This window comes from Triticum dicoccoides, chromosome 6A, assembly GCF_002162155.2.
Source record: "Triticum dicoccoides isolate Atlit2015 ecotype Zavitan chromosome 6A, WEW_v2.0, whole genome shotgun sequence".
NCBI classification, from domain to species: domain Eukaryota; kingdom Viridiplantae; phylum Streptophyta; class Magnoliopsida; order Poales; family Poaceae; genus Triticum; species Triticum dicoccoides.
This window is the reverse complement of record NC_041390.1, coordinates 150605445-150629274: the sequence shown is the minus strand read 5'-3', so window position 1 is coordinate 150629274 and position 23830 is coordinate 150605445. Positions and strand designations below refer to the sequence as shown.

At 45.9% G+C, this 23830-nt stretch overlaps 1 protein-coding gene across 1 annotated transcript in view; it reads right to left on the bottom strand.

Annotated features, from left to right (window-relative positions):
- Positions 1–21419: 21419 nt before the first annotated feature.
- The window catches only part of LOC119315765 (urease accessory protein D-like), a 3888-nt gene continuing 1477 nt past the window's right edge, over positions 21420–23830 (bottom strand). Inside the window, exons 5-9 of the mRNA XM_037590258.1 lie at positions 23419–23463; positions 23084–23317; positions 22690–22772; positions 21983–22151; positions 21420–21880 (exon numbers count right to left, since the gene is read on the bottom strand). Coding sequence (XP_037446155.1) covers positions 21761–21880; positions 21983–22151; positions 22690–22772; positions 23084–23317; positions 23419–23463 — 651 coding nt within the window. The 3' untranslated portion in view covers positions 21420–21760. The remainder of the gene's footprint in view (positions 21881–21982; positions 22152–22689; positions 22773–23083; positions 23318–23418; positions 23464–23830) is intronic.

The window sequence follows — 23830 nt, the reverse complement described above, 5'->3', positions numbered from 1 at the left end:
AGCAAGGGCGCCCGCCACCTTCATGGATATGTTCTTCATTTTGAAGTGTAGCTCACAGTTAGTGTTCTCCATGATGTCATCCACTGGGTAGCTATCCAGCAATGCGTCGCCCGGGGCGAAACCCACGCTGATTCTCGGCATGGATGGGACGGTGCTATCCATTGGTGGATCATCCGCTAGCTGCTGAGACCCCCTTTGCTGGCTAAGTGACTCGATCTGCTCCTGCTGCCGTTGGAATTTGATTGCCAAGTCCGCGTGCGCTGATTCTAGGCCTTGAAGGCGTTCATAGTCTAGCTTCCTCTGCTCCTCCTCCATCTTCCTCTTCTTCTCCTCCGCAATCTTCTTTCTCGCACGGGTTCTGTAGTCGGCGTTCCAGTCCCAAAACCCCTCATACCACGGAATAGCGCCCATGCCTCGTGTTCTGACCCGGGTGTTCAGGATTTCCCAGGGCACGCGTAAACTCGTCATTCTCTCTGTTGGGCTCGAACAACCCGGATCGAGCCTCTTCTATTGCAACAAGTATCTTATCTTCGGCTCCGTCCAGACATGCCTTCTTCGAAACTTTGCCTGTCTTCGGGTCCAACTCCCCCCCATGCGCATAGAACCAAGTCCTGCACCTGGGGGGCCAGCTCAATGTTTCTGGAGTGACACCTGTGTTGGGGAACATAGCAGAAATTCAAAATTTTCCTACGTGTCACCAAGATCTATCTATGGAGAAACCAGCAACGAGGGGAAGGAGAGTGCATCTACATACCATTGTAGATCGCTAAGCGGAAGCGTTCAAGAGAACGGGGTTGAAGGAGTCGTACTCGTCGTGATCCAAATCACCGGAGATCCTAGTGCCGAACGGACGGCACCTCCGCGTTCAACACACGTACAGCCCGGTGACGTCTCCCACGCCTTGATCCAGCAAGGATAGAGGGAGAGGTTGAGGAAGACTCCATCCAACAGCAGCACAACGGCGTGGTGGTGATGGAGGAGCATGGCAACCCTGCAGGGCTTCGCCAAGCACCTACGGGAGAGGAGGAGGTGTCACGGGAGGGAGGGAGGTGCCAGGGCTTCAGGTATGGCTGCCCTCCCTCCCCTCCACTATATATAGGGGCAAGGGAGAGGGGGGAGGCGCAGCCTTGCCCCTTCCTCCAAGGAAGGGGTGCGGCCAAGGGGGGGAGGAGTGCCTCCCAAGTCAAGTGGAGGCCCTCCCCCTTAGGGTTTCTCCCCTCCCATGCGCATGGGCCCTGGGGGGGCTGGTGCCCCTGGCCCATTAAGGCTAGGGCGCCCCCTTACAGCCCATGCTGCTGTATTGGACGTGGTGGAACAGTTTCCGGACCTCCGGACCCCTCCGGAATCCTCCGGAACCTTCTGGAAGCTTCCCGGTACAATACCGAAAAAACCCAAACTTTTTCCGGAACCCGAACAACAACTTTCCATATATAAATCTTTACCTCCGGACCATTCCGGAACTCCTCGTGACGTCCGGGATCTCATTCGGGACTCCGAACAACATTCAGTAACCACATACAAACTTCCTTTATAACCCTAGCATCATCGAACCTTAAGTGTGTAGACCCTACGGGTTCGGGAACCATGCAGACATGACCGAGACGTTCTCCGGTCAATAACCAACAGCGGGATCTGGATACCCATGTTGGCTCCCACATGTTCCACGATGATCTCATCGGATGAACCACGATGTCAAGGACTCAATCGATCCCGTATACAATTCCCTTTGTCTAGTGGTATTGTACTTGCCCGAGATTCGATCGTCGGTATACCGATACCTTGTTCAATCTCGTTACCGGCAAGTCTCTTTACTCATTCCGTAACACATCATCCCGTGATCAACCCCTTGGTCACATTGTGCACATTATGATGATGTCCTACCGAGTGGGCCCAGAGATACCTCTCCGTTTACCGGAGTGACAAATCCCAGTCTCGATTCGTGCCAACCCAACAGACACTTTCGGAGATACCTGTAGTGCACCTTTATAGTCACCCAGTTACGTTGTGATGTTTGGTACACCCAAAGCATTCCTACGGCATCCGGGAGTTGCACAATCTCATGGTCTAAGGAAAAGATACTTGACATTAGAAAAGCTTTAGCATACGAACTACACGATCTTTGTGCTAGGCTTAGGATTGGGTCTTGTCCATCACATCATTCTCCTAATGATGTGATCCCGGTATCAACGACATCCAATGTCCATAGCCAGGAAACCATGACTATCTGTTGATCACAACGAGCTAGTCAACTAGAGGCTCACTAGGGACATATTGTGGTCTATGTATTCACACGTGTATTACGATTTTCGGATAATACAGTTATAGCATGAATAAAAGACTATTATCATGAACAAAGAAATATAATAATAACACTTTTATTATTGCCTCTAGGGCATATTTCCAACAGTCTCCCACTTGCACTAGAGTCAATAATCTAGTTCACATCACCATGTGATTAACACTGACAGGTCACATCACCATGTGACCAACATCCAAAGAGTTTACTAGTGTCATTAAACTAGTTCACATCATCATGTGATTAAGACTCAATGAGTTCTGGGGTTTGATCGTGTTTTGCTTGTGAGAGAAGTTTTAGTCAACGGGTCTGCAACATTCAGATCCGTATGTACTTCGCAATTCTCTATGTCATATTGTAAATGTTGCTTCCACGCTCCACTTGGAGCTATTCCAAATGGTTGTTCCACTATATGTATCCGGTTTGCTACTCAGAGTCACTCGGATAGGTGTTAAGCTTGCATCGACGCAACTCTTTACGTCGAACTCTTTATCACCTCCATAACCGAGAAACATATCCTTATTCTTCTAAGGATAATTTTGACCGCTATCTGGTGATCTACTCCTTGATCACCTTTGTACCCTCTTGCCAGGTATGTAGCAAGGCACACATCAGGTGCGGTACTTAGCATAGCATACTGTAGAGCCTACGTCTAAAGCATAGGGGACGACCTTCATCCTTTCTCTCTTTTCTGCCGAGGTCGAGCTTTAAGTCTTAACTTCGTACCTTACAACTCAGGCAAGAACTCCTTCTTTGACTGATCCATCTTGAACACCTTCAAGATCATATCAAGGTATGTGCTCATTTGAAAGTATTATTAAGCATTTTGATCTATCCTCATAGGTCTTGATGCTCAATGTTTAAGTAGCTTAATCCAGGTTTTCTATTGAAAAACACCTTTCAAATAACCCTATATGCTTTCCAGAAATTCTACATCATTTCTGATCAACAATATGTCAACAACATATACTCATCAGAAATTCTATAGTGCTCCCACTCACTTCTTTGGAAATACAAGTTTCTCATAAACTTTGTATAAACCCAAAATCTTTGATCATCTCATCAAAGTGCACATTCCAACTCCGAGATGCTTACTCCAGTCCATGGAAGGATCGCTGGAGCTAGCATACCTTTTAGCATCCTTAGAATCGACAAAACCTTTCTGATTGTATCACATACAACCTTTCCTTACGAAAACTGGTAAGGAAACTCGTCTTGACATCTATCTGCCAGATTTCATAAATGCAGCTAATGCTAACATGATTCCAACGGACTTAAGCATCACTACGGATGAGAAAATCTCATCGTAGTCAACTCCTTGAACTTGTGAAAAACTCTTCGCCACAAGTCGAGCTTCATAGACGGTGACATTACCGTCCACGCCCGTCTTCTTCTTAAAGATCCATTTATCTCAATGGCTTGCCGATCATCGGGCAAGTCCACCAAAGTCCATGCTTTGTTCTGATACATGGATCCTATCTCGGATTTCATGGCTTCTAACCATTTGTCGGAATTTGGGCCCACCATCGCTTCTCCATAGCTCGTAGGTTCATTGTTGTCTAGCAACATGACCTTCAAGACAGGATTACTGTACCACTTTGAAGTAGTACGTATCCTTGTCACCCTACGAGGTACGACAGTGACTTGATCCGAAACTTCATGATCACTATCATAAGCTTCTACTTCAATTGGTGTAGGTGCCACATGAACAACTTCCTGTGCCCTGATACACACTTGTTGAAGTGATGGTTCAATAACCATATCAAGTCTCCACCATCCTCCCACTCAACTCTTTCGAGAGAAACCTTTCCTCGAGAAAGGACCCGACTCAAGAAACAATCCCTATTGCTTTCGGATCTGAATTAGGAGGTATACCCAACTGTTTTGGGTGTCCTATGAAGATGCATTTTATCCGCTTTGGGTTCGAGCTTATCAACCTGAAACTTTTTCACATAAGCGTCGCAGCCCCAAACTTTTAAGGAACGACAACTTAGGTTTCTCCAAACCATAGTTCAAACGGTGTCGTCTCAACGGAATTACGTGGTACCCTATTAAAGTGAGTGCGGTTGTCTCTAATGCCTAACCCATGAACGATAGTGGTAATTCGATAAGAGACATCATGGTACGAACCATATCCAATAGGGTGCAACTATGATGTTCGGACACACCATCACACTATGGTGTTCCAGGCGGTATTAATTGTGAAACAATTTCCACATTGTCTTAATTGCGTGCCAAAGCTTGTAACTCAGATACTCATCTCTATGATCATATCATAGACATTTTATCCTCTTGTCACGATGATCTTCAACTTCACTCTGAAATTACTTGAACCATTCAATAATTCAGACTTGTATTTCATCAAGTAAATATACTCAGTATCTACTCGAATCATCTGTGAAGTAAGAACATAACGATATTCACTGCATGCCTCAGCACTCATTGGACTGCACACATCAAAATGTGTTACTTCCAACAAGTTGCTATCTTGTTCCATCTTACTGAAAATGAGGCTTCTCAGTCATCTTGCCCATGTGGTATGATTTGCATATCTCAAGTGATTCAAAATCAAGTGAGTCCAAACGATCCATCTGCATGGAGTTTCTTCATGCGTATACACCAATAGACGTGGTTCGCATGTCTCAAACTTTTCAAAAAATGAGTGAGTCCAAAGATCCATCAACATGGAGCCTCTTCATGTGTTTTATACCGATATGACTTGCGTGGCAGTGCCACAAGTAGGTGGTACTATCATTACTATCTTTTGGCATGAACATGTGTATCACTACGATCGAGATTCAATAAACCATTCATTTTAGGTGCAAGACCATTGAAGGTATTATTCAAATAAATAGAGTAACCATTATTCTCCTTAAATGAATAACCGTATTGCGATAGACATAATCCAATCATGTCTATGCTCAACGCAAACACCAAATGACAATTATTCAGGTTTAATACTAATCTTGATGGTAGAGGGAGCGTGCGATGTTTGATCACATCAAACTTGGAAACACTTCCAACACATATCGTCAGCTCACCTTTAGCTAGTCTCCGTTTATTCCGTAGCTCTTTTATTTCGAGTTACTAACACTTAGCAACCGAACCGGTATCTAATACCCTGGTGCTACTAGGAGTACTAGTAAAGTACACATTAACATAATGTATATCTAATATACTTCTATCGACCTTGCCAGCCTTCTCATCTACCAAGTATCTAGGGTAATTCTGCTTCAGTGTCCGTTCCTCTCATTATAGAAGCACTTAGTCTCGGGTTTGGGTTCAACCTTGGGTTTAACCTTGGGTTTCTTCACTAGAGCAGCAACTGATTTGCCGTTTCATGAAGTATCCCTTCTTGCCCTTGCCCTTCTTGAAACTAGTGGTTTCACCAACCATCAACAATTGATGCTCCTTCTTGATTTCTACTTTCGCAGTGTCAAACATCGCGAATACCTCAAGGATCATCATATCTATCCCTGATATGTTATAGTTCATCACAAAGCTCTAGCAGCTTGGTGGCAATGACTTTGGAGAAACATCACTATCTCTGGAAGATCAACTCCCACTCGATTCAAGTGATTGTCGCACTCAGACAATCTGAGCACAAGCTCAACGATTGAGCTTTTCTCCCTTAGTTTGCAGGCTAAGAAAATCGTCGGAGGTCTTATACCTCTTGACGTGGGCACGAGCCTGAAATCCCAATTTCAGCCCTCGAAACATCTCATATGTTCCGCGATGTTTCGAAAACGTCTTTGGTGCCTCAATTGTAAACCGTTTAACTGAACTATCACGTAGTTATCAAAACGTGTATGTCCGATGTTCGCAACATCCATAGACGACGTTTGGGGTTCAGCACACTGAGCGGTGCATTAAGGACATAAGCTTTCTACTGTCCGCATAATTGCTACCATCAACTTTCAACTATATTTTCTCTAGGAACATATCTAAACAGTGGAACTAAAGCGCGAGCTTACGACATAATTTGCAAAGGTCTTTTGACTATGTTCAGGATAATTAAGTTCATCTTATGAACTCCCACTCAGATAGACATCCCTCTAGTCATCTAAGTGATTACATGATCCGAGTCAACTAGGCCGTGTCCGATCATCACGTGAGACGGACTAGTCATCATCGGTGAACATCTTCATGTTGATCGTATCTACTATACGACTCATGCTCGACCTTTCGGTCTCTGTGTTCCGAGGCCACGTCTGTACATGCTAGGCTCGTCAAGTTAATCCTAAGTGTTTTGCATGTGTAAAACTGTCTTACACCCGTTGTATGTGAACGTAAGGATCTATCACACCCGATCATCACGTGGTGCTTCGAAACGACGAACTGTAGCAACGGTGCACAGTTAGGGGAGAACACTTCTTGAAATTGTTGTAAGGGATCATCTTATTTACTACCGTCGTTCTAAGTAAACAAGATGCATAAACATGATAAACATCACATGCAATCAAATAGTAGTGACATGATATGGCCAATATCATATAGCTCCATTGATCTCCATCTTCGGGGCTCCATGATCATCATCGTCACCGGCATGACACCATGATCTCCATCATCGTGTCTTCATGAAGTTGTCACGCCAACGACTACTTCTACTTCTATGGCTAACGCGTTTAGCAATAAAGTAAAGTAATTTACATGGCGTTGTTTAATGACACGCAGGTCATACAATAAATTAAGAGAACTCCTATGGCTCCTGCCGGTTGTCATACTCATCGACATGCAAGTCGTGATTACTATTACAAGAACATGATCAATCTCATACATCACATATATTCATCACATTCTTCTTGGCCATATCACATCACATAGCATACCCTGCAAAAACAAGTTAGACGTCCACTAATTGTTGTTTGCATGTTTTACGTGGCTGCTATGGGTTTCTAGCAAGAACGTTTCTTACCTACGCAAAAACCACAACGTGATATGTCAATTGCTATTTACCCTTCATAAGGACCCTTTTCATCGAATCCGTTCTGACTAAAGTGGGAGAGACTGGCACCCGCTAGCCACCTTATGCACAAAGTGCATGTCAGTCGGTGGAACCTGTCTCACGTAAGAGTACGTGTAAGGTCGGTCCGGGCCGCTTCATTTCACAATACCGTCGAAACAAGATTGGACTAGTAATGGTAAGCATATTGTACAAGATCAACGCCCACAACTACTTTGTGTTCTACTCGTGCAAAGAATCTACGCAATAGACCTAGCTCATGATGCCACTGTCGGGGAACGTAGCAGAAATTCAAAATTTTCCTACGTGTCACCAAGATCTATCTATGGAGAAACCAGCAACGAGGGGAAGGAGAGTGCATCTACATACCCTTGTAGATCGCTAAGCGGAATCGTTCAAGAGAACGGGGTTGAAGGAGTCGTACTCGTCGTGATCCAAATCACCGGAGATCCTAGTGCCGAACGGACGGCACCTCCGCGTTCAACACACGTACAACCCGGTGACGTCTCCCACGCCTTGATCCAGCAAGGATAGAGGGAGAGGTTGAGGAAGACTCCATCCAACAGCAGCACAACGGCGTGGTGGTGATGGAGGAGCGTGGCAACCCTGCAGGGCTTCGCCAAGCACCTACGGGAGAGGAGGAGGTGTCATGGGAGGGAGGGAGGCGCCAGGGCTTCAGGTATGTCTGCCCTCCCTCCCCTCCACTATATATAGGGGCAAGGGAGAGGGGGGAGGCGCAGCCTTGCCCCTTCCTCCAAGGAAGGGGTGCGGCCAAGGGGGGGAGGAGTGCCTCCCAAGTCAAGTGGAGGCCCTCCCCCTTAGGGTTTCCCCCCTCCCATGCGCATGGGCCCTGGGGGGGCTGGTGCCCCTGGCCCATTAAGGCTAGGGCGCCCCCTTACAGCCCATGCTGCTGTATTGGACGTGGTGGAACATTTTCCGGACCTCCAGACCCCTCCGGAATCCTTCGGAACCTTCTGGAAGCTTCCCGGAACAATACCGAAAAAACCCGAACTTTTTTCGGAACCCGAACAACAACTTTCCATATATAAATCTTTACCTCCGGACCATTCCGGAACTCCTCGTGACGTCCGGGATCTCATCCGGGACTCTGAACAACATTCGGTAACCACATACAAACTTCCTTTATAACCCTAGTGTCATCGAACCTTAAGTGTGTAGACCCTACGGGTTCGGGAACCATGCAGACATGACCGAGATGTTCTCCGGTCAATAACCAACAGCGGGATCTGGATACCCATGTTGGCTCCCACATGTTCCACGATGATCTCATTGGATGAACCACGATGTCAAGGACTCAATCGATCCCGTATACAATTCCCTTTGTCTAGCGGTATTGTACTTGCCCGAGATTCGATCGTCGGTATACCGATACCTTGTTCAATCTCGTTACCGGCAAGTCTCTTTACTCGTTCCGTAACACATCATCCCGTGATCAACCCCTTGGTCACATTGTGCACATTATGATGATGTCCTACTGAGTGGGCCCAGAGATACCTCTCCGTTTACCGGAGTGACAAATCCCAGTCTCGATTCGTGCCAACCCAACAGACACTTTCGGAGATACCTGTAGTGCACCTTTATAGTCACCCAGTTACGTTGTGACGTTTGGTACACCCAAAGCATTCCTACGGCATCCGGGAGTTGCAGAATCTCATGGTCTAAGGAAAATATACTTGACATTAGAAAAGCTTTAGCATACGAACTACACGATCTTTGTGCTAGGCTTAGGATTGGGTCTTGTCCATCACATCATTCTCCTAATGATGTGATCCCGTTATCAACGACATCCAATGTCCATAGCCAGGAAACCATGACTATCTGTTGATCACAACGAGCTAGTCAACTAGAGGCTCACTAGGGACATATTGTGGTCTATGTATTCACACGTGTATTACGATTTCCGGATAATACAGTTATAGCATGAATAAAAGACTATTATCATGAACAAAGAAATATAATAATAACACTTTTATTATTGCCTCTAGGGCATATTTCCAACAACCTGCATCCAGCATCTCTTTCTCAGACTTATCCCACTTAGGCATTCCCACCGCATAGCCACCTGGCCCTAGCTTATGAAACTTATCCTTTTTTGCGGCATTGGCCTTGTTTATTCTCGACCGTTCCTTAGATAATTCCGAATCCTTGAATTTCACGAAATCGTCCCAATGAGCACTTTGGTTCTCTAGTGTTCCCTCGAATACTGGATTGTTCCTTCCTCCGTTGACGTACTTGGCCCATTCACGAATCTTGTGGTTCTTGAATGCAACCGCCATCTTCCTAAGAGCAGCGTCCTTGACTTTCTCCACATCTGCATCTGTGAAATGATCTGGTAGGGTGAAATGTTCCATGAGCGTTTCCCAAAGCAAATGTTTTTGTTTGTCGTCGACAAAAGTAACTCCTGGACGTGGCTTTGCGGGCTCTCTCCATTCTTGAAGGGAGATCGGGAGTTGGTCCTTCACAAGAACTCCGCACTAACGAACGAACTTGTCCGCAATCTTCTTAGGCGCGAATGGTTCGCCATTAGGTCTGATTGCCTCGATATTGTACTTTATGCCCTCCTTCAACTTTTTGTTCGGGCCTCGTTTCGTCCTGTTGCCTGAAGATTTGCTCGATCCGGATGGCTGAAAGAAGAAAGATCAATTCGTTAATATATCTTCAAGTCATTTAAAACATGTGATGATCACCAGATGCCTGCTTATATAAATATATATACCTCGCCGGTCTTTGTTGTTTCAAGATCAACATTTTCTTCGTCATGTTCATAGTTCATGACTTCATCAATTCGGTCGTCGCGATCGAATATCATATCACCCTCCCCGGTGTTGTTTAGATATTCGGAGCCGTCATAATCTTCTTCATTCTGATCATCATCTGGCCCGCGAGGATTGCATATGATATTGAACAGGGCCTCTTCTCCCTCTTTGTCGGTATTGTCCGCCATAGGTTTTGTTTAACTAATCCAAAAGAAATATATTCAAATTACAATGCATGGATGCAATCAATTAATAAGGGAAAACTGAATCAATCATAGTACATAATAAGCATCATCGAATATAATGTCGAATACGTCGTCTCGAATAATAGATATAATCTCGAATACATCGTCTCGAATAATAGATATAATCTCGAATACATCGTCTCGAATAATAGATATAATCTCGAATACATCGTCGGATCATGCGGCGCGTGCGGTGGACACCCAAAGAGAAGGAACCCTCACAGGATCATAGCTGAAGTGAGATCCCTGAAGAAACTGCCAGGTATTGGAGAACCTGCCGCCCTCTAACGCAACCATGTAGCGATGGACGTGCTCGTCCTCCTCCTTGACACGACGACGTACCACCTCCGGCGGGGCCGGCTCCCTCCGCACCAAAGCTGGCCCACGCGAACGCCACCAAACAAGATCAGGGTCGACGACCGGGGCTGGGTTCCTCATCAAGCGGTGCGCCCCTCCAGGCAGCACCTCCCAGTGCCAGCCCGGCGGAGCCCAGTCCTGGACATGGGTCAGCCGGACGTCGTCGCGGACGGGTCGACGGCAAGGATGCGGGCCGGGCATCGTCGAGAACAAATACTAGCTATATGCCCGCAAAAAGTAACATTTTTAATGATTGGATTTTGATAACTAAAATTTCTAACATTTCTATATAACTAACATTCCTATAACATTTCTAACAATGCTATATAACTAACATTTCTATAACATTTCTAATACTTCTATAACTAAAAAACAGAAAAAAATTATAACATTTCTATATATATAACTAACATTTGTATAAGATTTCTAATATTTCTATAACTAAAAAAAGGAAAAATTTCTAACTTTTTTATAACTATTTCTATAACTAAAAAATAGAAAAATTCCTAACAATTCTAACTTTTCTATAACATTTCTAACAATGCTATATAACTAACTATTTCTATAACTAAAAAAGAAAAAATTCTAACTTTTTTATAACTATTTCTATAACTAAAAAACAGAAAAATTCCTAACAATTCTAACTTTTCTATAACATTTTTAACAATGCTATATAACTAACTATTTCTATAACTAAAAAAGAAAAAATTCTAACATTTTTATAACTATTTCTATAACTAAAAAACTAAAAAAATGTATGTGTGTGTGTGTGCTCACCGGCGAGGTGAGAGGCGACGGGGGACGGCGACGGGCGCGGCGACAACGGGGACAGGGACGGGGCGGCGACGACGGGGACGGGCCGGGGCGGCGACGACGGGGACTGGCCGGGGCGGCAACAACAGGGACGGGGCGGCGATGACGGGGACGGGGACGACGCGCGGGACGGGCCAGGACGGCGCGGAGGTGACGACGGGGACGGGGACGACGGGGCGGCGACAACGGGGACGGGGCGGCGACGAGGGATATGGAGACGGGGGCGGCGGGCGACGGGGCAGAGGAGAAAAAGCAGATGAGAAACTGAAATTTTTGAAGTGTTTAGTTATATAGGATGGACCTTTAGTACCGGTTGGAGCCACCAACCGGTACTAAAGGCCTGTTTTGGCCAGGCCAAGCGGTGGGAACCGCACACCCTTTAGTACCGGGTGGTGGCTCCACCCGGTACTAAAGGGGGGGCCTTTAGTACCAATTGGAGCCACCACCCGGTACTAAAGGGGGTGCGCTGGCAAGGTGTTGTGCGGCAAGTTTAGTCCCACCTCGCTAGCCGAGGGGCGTCCGCACTGGTTTATAAACCCCCGTGCGGTAGCTCTCTCGAGCTCCTCTCCAAAGCAGGCCTACTGGGCCTACATGTTCTGTGATGTCTTGTGGGCCTACTAGGCCTTTGCGGGCCTGCATCCTGGCCCAACAACAGGTTGGGTTTCTAGTCGTATGCAGGCCGCTCTGGCCTAGTAGGCGGGGTTTTTTTTTTTGCTTTATTTATTTTTTTAGTTGTTTTTTTTGTGTATTTAGAGTTTCTTTGTGAATATTTTTGCTTTAGGTACAAAATATTACAAACTTTTTGTTAGTGCCCGTAGTTTTCAAATTTGAATAGTTTAAATTTTGAATTATTTGAAATTAGTGTGAATCACTAGTTTGTGAATAACTTAACTTTAAAAATCAGTAAAGGTATGAAAGAATTTGTTTGCACATAAAATTTCTTCGCGTTTCAAATGCCAAAACACATAACTACCCTAACTATTACAGAAATTTCCTCCTGGGTGTGAAACACAGAAGAAAGTGATGATAGTGAAGCCGATCACATCCCAGATCTTTGGGTGTGAAACTTTTTCTTCGCGTGTGTCCCTTTGCACCGTAACCATGGAAAATCTTCATCATTTAACGGGATGCTCGGGTCAATATTCACTGTGAATGGAACAATTTCATCAAACTTTTCATAATCTTCTGACATGTCTGTCTTGTCATCCACTCCCACGATGTTTCTCTTCCCAGAAAAAACTATGTGCCGCTTTGGCTCATCGTATGATGCATTCGCTTCCTTATCTTTTCTTTTTCTTGGCTTGGTAGACATGTCCTTCACATAGAAAACCTGTGCCACATCATTGGCTAGGACGAATGGTTCGTCTGCATACGCAAGATTGTTGAGATCCACTGTTGTCATTCCGTACCGCGAGTCTTCCGTTATCCCGCCTCGTGTCATATTGATCCATTTGCACTGAAACAAAGGGACCTTCAAACCACGTCGATAGTCAAGTTCCCATATGTCCTGTATATAACCATAATATGTTTCCTTTCCTGTCTTGGTTTCTGCATCAAAGCAGACACCACTGTTTTGGTTGGTGCTCTTCTTATCTTGGGCGATCGTGTAAAATGTATTACCATTTATCTCGTACCCTTTGAAAGTCATTATATTCAAAGATGGTAACTGAGACAGCAAGTACAGGTCATCTTCAATAGAGGTGTCATGCATGGGACGTGTCTGCAACTAGCTGGCGAAACTCCTGGTTTGTTCACGTGTAATCCAGTCATCAGACTGCTCCGAGTGTTTGGAGCGTAGCAAATTCTTGTGTTCATCCATATACGAAGCCACCAAGGCGGAATTCTGTAGAACTGTGTAGTGTGCTTCAGTGAGAGAATGTCCGTCCATACATATTATTTGTTCCCCTCCTAGCGTGCCTTTTCCATCCAGTCTGCCCTTATGCCGCGATTCAGGAACACCAATCGGCTTAAGGTCAGGAATAAAGTCAATACAAAACTCAATGACCTCCTAATTTTCATGGCCCTTGGAGATGCTTCCTTCTGGCCTAGCACGGTTATGAACATATTTCTTTAAGACTCCCATGAACCTCTCAAAGGGGAACATATTGTATAGAAATACAGGACCCAAAATGTTAATCTCTTCGCATAGGTGAACTAGGATGTGCGTCATGATGTTGAAGAAGAGTGGTGGGAACACCAACTCGAAACTGACAAGACATTGCACCAAATCATTCTCTAACCTTGGTATGATTTCTGGATCAATTACCTTCTGAGAGATTGCATTGAGAAATGCACATAGATTCACAATGGCTAATCGAACGTTTTCCGGTAGAAGCCCCCTCAATGCAACCGGAAGCAGTTGCGTCATAATCACGTGGCAGTCATGAGACTTTAGGTTCTGAAACTTTTTCTCTGCCATGTTTATTATTCCCTTTATATTCGACGAGAAGCCAGACGGTACCTTAATACTAAGCAGGCATTCAAAGAAGATTTCCTTCTCTTCTTTGGTAAGAGCGTAGCTTGCATGACCCTGATATATGCCGTCTTTTCCGTGCATACGTTGCTGGTCCTCCCGTGCCTCAGGTGTATCTTTTGTCTTCCCATACATGCCCAAGAAGCCAAGCAGGGTCACACAAAGATTCTTCGTCACATGCATCACGTCGATTGCGGAGCGGACTTCTAGGTCTTTCCAATAGGGCAGGTCCCAAAATATAGATTTCTTCTTTCACATGGGTGCGCGTCCCTCAGCATCATTCGGAACAGGTTGTCCACCAGGACCCTTTCCAAAGACCACCTTCAAATCCTTGACCATATCATGTACATCAGCACCAGTACGGTGGCGAGGCTTCGTCCGGTGATCCGCCTCACCTTTGAAATGCTTGCCTTTCTTTCTTACGGGATGCCTGCTCGAAAGAAATCGACGATGTCCCAGGTACACATTCTTCTTACAATTAGCCAAATATATATTGTCGATATCGTCCAAACAGTGCGTGCATGCGCGGTATCCCTTGTTTTACTGTCCTGAAAAGTTACTGAGAGCAGGCCAATCATTGATGGTCACGAACAGCAACGCCTTTAGGTCAAATTCTTCCCCCATGTGCTCATCCCATGCATGTACACCTGTTTCACTCCACAGTTGTAAGAGTTCTTCAACTAATGGCCTTAGGTACACATCAATGTCGTTGCCGGGTTGCTTAGGGCCTTGGATGAGCACTGGCATCATAATGAACTTCTGCTTCATGCACAATCAAGGAGGAAGGTTATACAAACATAGAGTCACAGGCCAGGTGCTATGGTTGCTGATCTGCTCCCCAAAAGGATTAATGCCATCTGCGCTTAGACCAAACCATACGTTCCTTGCGTCATCTGCAAACTCCTTCCCGTACTTTCTTTCGATTTTTCTCCACTGCGACCCGTCAGCGGGTACTCTCAACTTTCCGTCTTTCTTATGGTCTTCTCTGTGCCATCGCATCGCCTTGGCATGCTCTTTGTTTTGGAACAAACATTTCAACCGTGGTATTAAAGGAGCATACCACATCACCTTGGCAGGAATCTTCTTCCTGGGGCGCTCGCCCTCGACATCACCAGGGTCATCGCGGCTGATCTTATAGCGCAATGCACCGCATACCGGGCAAGCGTTCAAATCCTCATACTCACCGTGGTAGAGGATGCAATCATTAGGGCATGCATGTATCTTCTGCACCTCTAACTCTAGAGGGCAGACAGCCTTCTTTGCTTGGTACGTACTTTCGGGCAATTCGTTGTCCTTTGGAAGCATATCTTTATCATTACCGGCAACTTTCCAAATCCCTTCTCAGATACACCATTCTCTGCCTTCCACTGCAGCAATTCCAGTGTGGTGCCCAACTTTTTCTTGTCACCTACGCAATTCAGGTAGAACATTTTTTTATGATCCTCTAACATGCGCTGCAACTTCTTCTTCTTCAAATCACTTGCGCGGTTTCTCTTTGCATCGGCAATGGCCCGACCTAGATCATCAACGGTCTCATCCGGTGCCTCTTCTTCAGCTTCTTCCCGCATTGGCGGCTTAGCTTCTTCCCGCATTATCGGCTCAGCTTCTTCCCTCATTGTTGTATCATCGTATTCAGAGAACCCATGGGCAGGATAGCTGTCCTCGTCCTCTTTTTCTTCATTGTCTTCCATCATAACCCCTCTTTCTCCATGCTTGGTCCAAACATTATAGTGGGGCATGAAACCGGACTCAAACAGGTAGACGTGAATGGTTCTTGACGTAGAGTAATTGCGACCATTCTTACAGCCAGCACATGGACAATGCATAAAACCATCCGCTCGCTTGTTTGCCTCAGCCGCAAGCAGAAAAGTACGCACGCCATTAATGAACTCGGGAGAGCATCGGTCATCTTACATCCATTGCCGGCTCATCTTCAATACACAGCACCGAAAACATTAAATTAATATAATACATAAAGTTCATACATAAAGAGCATACAACACTTCAATGCAACAAACAAATAACTCTCTAGCTAAAGAATTTAAATGCAACAACAAATGCGATCAAGATCGCAACTAAGGTAACAATTGATCCAACAGCATAATGATACCAAGCCTCACTATGAATAGCATATTTTCTAATCTTTCTATTTTTCAAGCGCATTTTCTCCATCTTAATCTTGTGATCATCGACGACATCGGCAACATGCAACTCCAATTCCATCTTCTCCCCCTCAATTCTTTTCAATTTTTCCTTCAAATCCTCGTTTTCTCTTTCAACTAAATTTAACCACTCGACAATAGGGTCGGTTGGAATTTCGGGTTCAACTACCTCCTACATACAAATATCTATGTCAACTTGATGGGCATAATTTGTCATAAACACGAAATGCAATGAATAGTTTTAAAAGAGAATATACCACATCCGAATCATAACCCGGACGAGGGCCGACGGGGACGGATATCAAAACCATGGCACTATGCATAACAAACAACGTATGGGTAAGATAATTATACGAGTAACTATATATCCAAATCACACAAATATCATTTTTTTAATATAAAACTTCATGAACAAGAGGCTCACCACAAGGTGGTACCGGCGACGGGACATTGCGAGCGATCGACGGTGGTTACGACGGAGATTTAGAAGGTACTAAGTAAACCACACCTACATATGCAAAACTAAGTGTTATTTTTGACCTCAGATTGCATATAAATCAAATACTAGCACATATATATATATAATTCCTCCTAAAATACTAAACTCAAAAATCAATCACTATATAAAGCATTGCACGAGCTAATCTAGCAATGAGAGATGAAAGGAAAGAGTTGCTAACCTTTGTGATCATTTGAATGGATGGGAGCCTTCAAATCTTGGGCAAAATGTGTGATGAGCTTGAGAGGAAGAGGGAAAAGAACAGAGAGGAGAGGGGAAAGGGGAAGAACAGAGCGAGCTCGGGTGGACGAAGGGTCTATGTAGGACGACCTTTAGTACCGGTTCGTGATACGACCCGGTACTAAAGGTGCTGGAGGGGCCCCGGATTGACAACATCCTGCCACCACTCACTTTAGTACCGGTTCGTGGCACGAACCGGTGCTAAAGGTTCGCCATGAACCGGTACTAATGAGAGCTGCCCGGCTAGCCGTTGGAACCGGCACTAATGTACACATTAGTGCCGGCTCAAATTTAAATCGGCACTAATGTGCTTCATGTTTGACCCTTTTTCTACTAGTGCCTCTCCGTGGGAGGGAGCAAGAAACAGGGGCTCACCTTTTCTTCAAGTGCTGCTTCACCAACAGGCTGTGGAGACTGGTCATCGACAAGCTGAGTCTTGACCATATGGACCCTTCTAGTTGGCACCTTGAAGCCTCCGTCAAGGAATGATGCGCGAACAGGACCGGCTTGGGTATTCTCATTAGAAAGGCCATGGCCTCCCTCACAATGCTTGTTTCATGGACAGTCTGAAACGAGAGGAACGCACGCATCTTCTGTCACAAGAGCGCGCCGCCGCCGATCCTACTCAACAACATTCTTACCGAGGCTAGACTTTGGGTGACGGCGGGAGCTAAGAAACTAGAGGACATTATAGTACGTGAGTAGTTGCCATGTGGCATGTTATCGTGGGTTGTAAACAATCAAACTCTATTTTTCTCTTAATTAATTGATGAGGCAAATCTTTTGCTTTTGTTTTGAAAAAAAGCTAATCCTGTCTGTAAAAAAACAACTTTACGAAAGAAGAACGCACTAACTAGGACCAGGATTCTTATCCTGAATGCCGGGTCTAACCAGCGAAAGCTAGAGCATCAACACGACCTGCAACGGGTTGAGGATGCAAATGTGTCGCTGCTGGGTCCGACCAGTAACGGCCTAATCACCGAGGCGGGGCACACAGATAGGAAGGCCATGGTGTCGATCGCCTTATTACACAGTAGCGAGCGGCCCCGGTACTGGCCGGCGAACATACATACATTCGTTTTTATATGTACACATCACATTGGTGCATGCATGCACGCGGCCGGCCACGATCCCTGGCCTGCCATGCACGTTACCTCGGCAGGCGGCCCATGTGTACATAGGCCGTAGCGGGCGCCACGCGTATACCATATCCGAAGCCACGCACGACGTACTACGTTGATTAGCATTGTGGTACCTCATTCTCAAAAAAAAAACAAAAAAAAACAGCATCGTGGTACCTCGTACTATTGAGATCTGATCCAGCAGCATTTGATTGGTACAGCGTACGCAAATGATCGATCGACATGTATTGCATTGCATTTGCACGCATGCATGAAAACATAAAATAACCGGTTTTGGTGTTTGACCTGGTCGTGACAGCGACCTAGCTATGCTGCGGATCAAGAGGTAGCTAGCAACCAAAGAGCACCAAGTTATGTTCGGCAGCATGCATGCACGTACGTAGATGCGGCCAGAGCCAGGGTCCAGGGGTGTCTGGTGGTGCACGGATGGGACCAGGAGCCATGAGCTTGTGTCGGCCAGGATGCATGGACGACCCGACTCCGATCGATCCGGTCGAGCTTTGCATGCCCGGCCGGACGCATGATGCCTGGAGGAGCCGTGCCATGCCATGGCACGGCGTACGTGCGTGGTCCTGGTCCGGCGTACGTGCGACTTGGAAGACCACATGCACGGATCCACCGAGCCAGACTGCCCGGGAAAGTCCAGCAAAATCTAAGAACGACTCCGATGCGCCACCTTTGTTAGATCCCCCCGTCCATTCTCGCATGCAATACCTCCTTGGTGTTCCTACTCCTTGCAAGCCATTTGCAAGAAAGTTAAGGCATGCATGGATGCGTAAATTTTATTGAAACAGCATCGCAACGTGAGAAATAGTGGAGTAGACCCACTTTTCGGCGACACAAGTCAGAGGAGCTCACTGGTCTAGGGCTGCATACTCCGACTTGGGATGATGGGGGAGCTTTTTCTGCATAGAACTGCACCTCATGTCTCCTAGCCATGGCCACATCTCCTCAATAGATCTACGATGTGTGCTCTTGCCCACATCCAAGATTCCTAGCCGCCGAGTTAACATGGCTAGGCAGCAATTCAAATTCTCCATTATTGTGCTGTGCACTCGAGCTGGCGCCAAAACCATGTTGAGTCTCATCAAACTATGGCCACTATTGCATGCCTTTGTACCGCGCGCCTAGGGGTATACTGTGTGCCTCTCCGGTCCAAACAACGGGGGATCAATGTGGCCCAGCTCCCGGGTCGACATGTGACTTGGCAAGTCAATTCATGTGTAGCAATGCACCCACAAGAGCACCAGTTCCACAACATGATGCATTGTTTCGTCACTTTACAGTTGTGACCCTCCAAGGGATTTTGTTTTCGCCGCGCCAATGTATTATGCGTACGATAAATTACAGTTGTTCGCGCAACTGTTGGATCTGTGTCGGTGTACTTGCACGCCATCGCACGTGCGAGGAGCACATACGTGTCGGGCTTTCTGGAACACCGTTCACAGTCGTAGAATGGGGTGGTCGTGCCGACAAGTAGCTGGAATGTGCGGATATGCTACATGCATTGTTCCCTCCGCATGTCACGACAAATGGTAATATGAACAAAAGAATATCTCGAATATGAAGTTTGTATACAATGGTTCCTTATCAATAGAAGTTTTTTTTTTGTCGTTTATGGCGACACCGGCGCTAGCTATCTAGCCAAACGAGAGACATTCGATATATATATATACAAAAGAGGGTCAAGGGCATATATATGAGTCCAATTCTCACCATGACCTTCTTGTCAAATCGGGGCACGTAATCGTCCAAAGAGAATATTTTTGTAAGCATTAAAATTTCAGAATATGCACAATCCTATATAGTAACTCTAAGAAGAGAAGCACAATAACGTGTTTATATGCACTATCATGCTCGAATTTTGGAACCGCCTTCCAACTGCAAGACGTGTTAGGTCAAACGAGTTCAAATTGGCGGTAAGTTTTCGCACGCAAAGATTAATAAGCACGTCCCCACATGTCCACTCACTTGGTCCCAGCTGTTAGTTGCCACTGTGTGTGTGTGTGTGTGTGTGTGTATTTTGCGAAAAGGCTGCACTCTTGCTTGCATGGTACAGGAAGCAACAAAGTGGTCTTTGGACATTATGTTCCCTATTTCTTTGCCAATCCTGGGGAAGCAGCGATAACTAGCAATAACCAACCCCAAGGAGGGAGGCCCAGCTAGAATAGAATGATTGATGTGTTGCAACAGTACCTTCTCCTCCTCCTCCACCACCTCTTGAAACCTGCGGAATCTATCTATCCAGCAAGTGTAAGACGATGAACAGACACGCAACCCCCTCTCCTGTCCCGTCCATCCATCCTGCTCCGTTGGTGTCCAATTCCACCTCAGTCCGTCTTTCTCCCTCCTACGCTCCCATGCATGTCAGCTTTACCACATGCAACGACCTCTACCCTAGTAGTAATATTTTTTTACGCGATACCGTAGTACTAATAATCACCCACACATGCCAGCATCAACACTGAAGGATTCTATTTAAAGATAAACAAAAGAGACTGCAGTGTTTTGAAGAAAATTTGCATTACGTCTAACCAAATGAACTTCTTGGTTAAGTATGAATTTGGTGTGAGGACGTGTGTGAGCCCCAAGGGAAGCAGAGGCCCCTGCAGGCTTTCCCAAGCGCATTGTTCGGAATCAGATCGAGGACCACCGGCCACAATCCACAAGGTGATACGCCCGCGCATCGGCGTAGCAACAACTACTAGCAAGCATTGGCCGGGCCCTGCCTGCCGTGCCTGGACCATCCCAAACTGGCGCCGGTTCTTGGAGCAGTGCACGACCGTGTCTCCCCTGCCCCATGCACTTTACCACCCTCCACCCACACGGACTCGCACGAAATAACGTGGTGATCGATGCAGCAGAATCCGTGACCCAGGATCGCACGGCTGGCCGTGCTTCTTTTTGAAATCGCAAATTTCGTACACCTCAGGCCCCAGCCATCATAATTGAGGTTTCATTGCTTAGTGTTTTTTTTTTGTTTGAGACAACAATAATGGCGCTGCTTAGTTAGCGACGGTGCAGAGAAAGGCCCAATGATGGGAGGAGAAAGCTGGGGGGGAACAAAACAAAAGGCCGGGGTCCATCCACGACGAGGCGCAACGGGGCTCTGCCTGGTGGGGCCCCCGTGGACGGACTTGAGTGAGAGGCTGCAGGGGAACGGGAGGCAGCGCCGGCACCGTCTCCCAGTCCAGGCCCAGGAGGATTCAGAACCCCCACCGCTCCATTATCATTGTACCGTCGCTTTGACCGCTGGTCTCCTCCCTTTCCCTTCGCCTCATCATTCGTCGGCGTCCAGCCAGCTCCCTCACTCTCTTACTCTGATGGCCGGCCGGAGTTTTGCCGACGGGGGTGGGGTGCAGCTCCCTACCTTCGAGTTCACCTCACAGCGCCTGTGTGCACAACTTTTTTTTTTGAGAGAGTAGTCCATCCAAGCTCACATTTCTATGTCACATCGCATCGACTTCAGTCGATGACCACTTTGCAGTTACGATTTTTTTTCCAAAATCCGTAGTGATGATACACGCCAAGAAAGAGTGTAAGAAACACCATTTTTTAGCAGCAGAAACACTTGTATTTTGGGCCCTAAATTGCACAAACTAACAAGGCCCAGTTAACACGAATTGGCCCAACCAACCCAGCATTTACACAGCCTGGCCCTGAAATTAGCCCAGGTAAGATGGACGCCGCAACGTTAGCTGTGTCTGCCTCAGCGATTTACAGCTCCATTATTCATCTGCACCGAGGTTTCATGATCCGGTGACTCTCAGCAGTTTCTTGCTGCTTGCTAGCTTCATGACGAAGAATAAGGGGCGACGCCAAGGAATGGTTCAAGCGCTGCCAGATGATGCCTGAGGAAGGTGTATACGGACTCGGTGCTCACCGCCACTATCCGGGCGACCATGCCAGTTCCCTGCAGCAACCGAAAAACAGATGTTGTCACGTGTTCTGTCGAGCCAAGCACACGCAATTAGCTGTGGTTCTAGAACTTCAGGAAGAAGGAGCGGCAGCTAACCGTGCGACCAAATGGACTGCAAGAGGCAACGAGCGGGGGGCTCTGGGGTTGTACGGCCTGTGGCCTTGCGGCGTAGCGGCCTCCACCAGAGGTGGGAGGACGCAGTTGTACAGACATCATGTTCTTTACTTCGTCTTGCATCTGATCTTGTATGTGCTTCAACTTTGGCCTGCAAAGGGAATCCTCAGCAACATGGTTCACATTCAGGTAGCCAGGCTCCTAGTAGGGACAGGTTGCCATGATTTCACAGGATCCAAAAAAACTGACAGAATATGATTACTGAGAACTAGTACATTTATGTTTCTTTACAAGAGCATTAGCAAATTTTATGTTAACTTGGAGTACGAATAGCCTTGACTTGACATACTAGGAACCAGGTGCAGTTCTACAGTGTAACAATTGCCAAACACTAAGTCAGGGAACCTCTGGCCCAGTAGAAAAAGAAACGACAAGCAAAAGGACATCTGTCGTATTCTATACTGTTAGTTTTTGTATCAGATCACAATGATGACTGGAGAAGAAAGTAGTGCTCATTGACTGAACTGATATATGCATAATTGTACATTCATGCCTTTCAGTGCAGCCTCCAACTAATTCTTGCCTAAGACTTTGTTAAACTTAACTAGGCAGTTCATAAGCTATTCTTCTCATTGTCACATCTGTAGAGGTCTAAGAGAAATATACGTATCACTGCCAGATGAACTTACCCCAATAATACAACCATTGCAACGACGTTATATTCCTGCATCCGCTCAGCAATAGTACAATCGGAGCCCTGTTCCAATAGAACCTGTTCAGGCATGAAAAGGTATCATTGCATGATGTTGAGGTTAAGTAACGATTCAAACGGAGATGAAAAAAAAAGGGCAACCTGGTGCATGTAGCTCCCGCTTGCGCAGGGTCCAGGGAAGGGTCCAACCACTTTGGGTCTATAGTACGCAGCCTTTCCCTACATTTCTGTAAGAGGCTGTTTCCAGGACTTGAACCCATGACCTCATGGTCACAAGGCAGCAGCTTTACCACTGCGCCAAGGCTCCCCTTCAAACGGAGATGAATATAACTTAATCTGGCACATGCTAGGAGAAAGGCACAAGTTCACACCGAGTCAATAAACAGAGGCTGATACTCTTCCAAAAGAATGTGGTTAACACTCTTGTAGGAGTTGAAGTCCCATTTTTCTCCACTCTCATACCGGCCACTTGTAAACCAATCTACAATGACCAAGTTAGAATCCCCGGATACGTGAAACACTTGCTTCTGGTAATATCGAGCGGTTGAGAAGCAGGTTACGGGATCTGGAATAACTGCAAGCAGTGCATCTTTTCCAACTGTTGCCTACTGCATGTAACAAATTATTGTTATATTTGTAAGAATTGAAGCAGTCACCTTAGAAATTGAGGGCCAAGGTGTATCAATTTCCTTTAAAGAAACATTACCTCTAGTACCTGCTCAGAACATTTTGAACCCACAGCCTTGTAAACCTACACATGTACTTGGCGATTAGGAAACAAACAGAGACTTGCTGGGGAATTAGCTATTAAGTTCAAAATTGGCAACTGCTAACCATACCAAGAACTGAAGCATTTCACAAACTGCTAACCATACCAAGATTTTTTTGTTAATTTGTCTAGTAAACAGTACCCAGTTTCCTACATGGGTCTGTCTAGGACACATCTAGAGATGTGACTCTGTTTGTGGTCTATTTTTTTGTCCTTGTTTTTTTTGTTTCTTATTGCTGCATTATATATTTGTGGGAGCTTAGATGTGACATTCTTAAAAAACATCTAGATGTGAATTAGACAAACTGTTCCTACATTGATAAATAACTTAACACCACGAAGTTATACA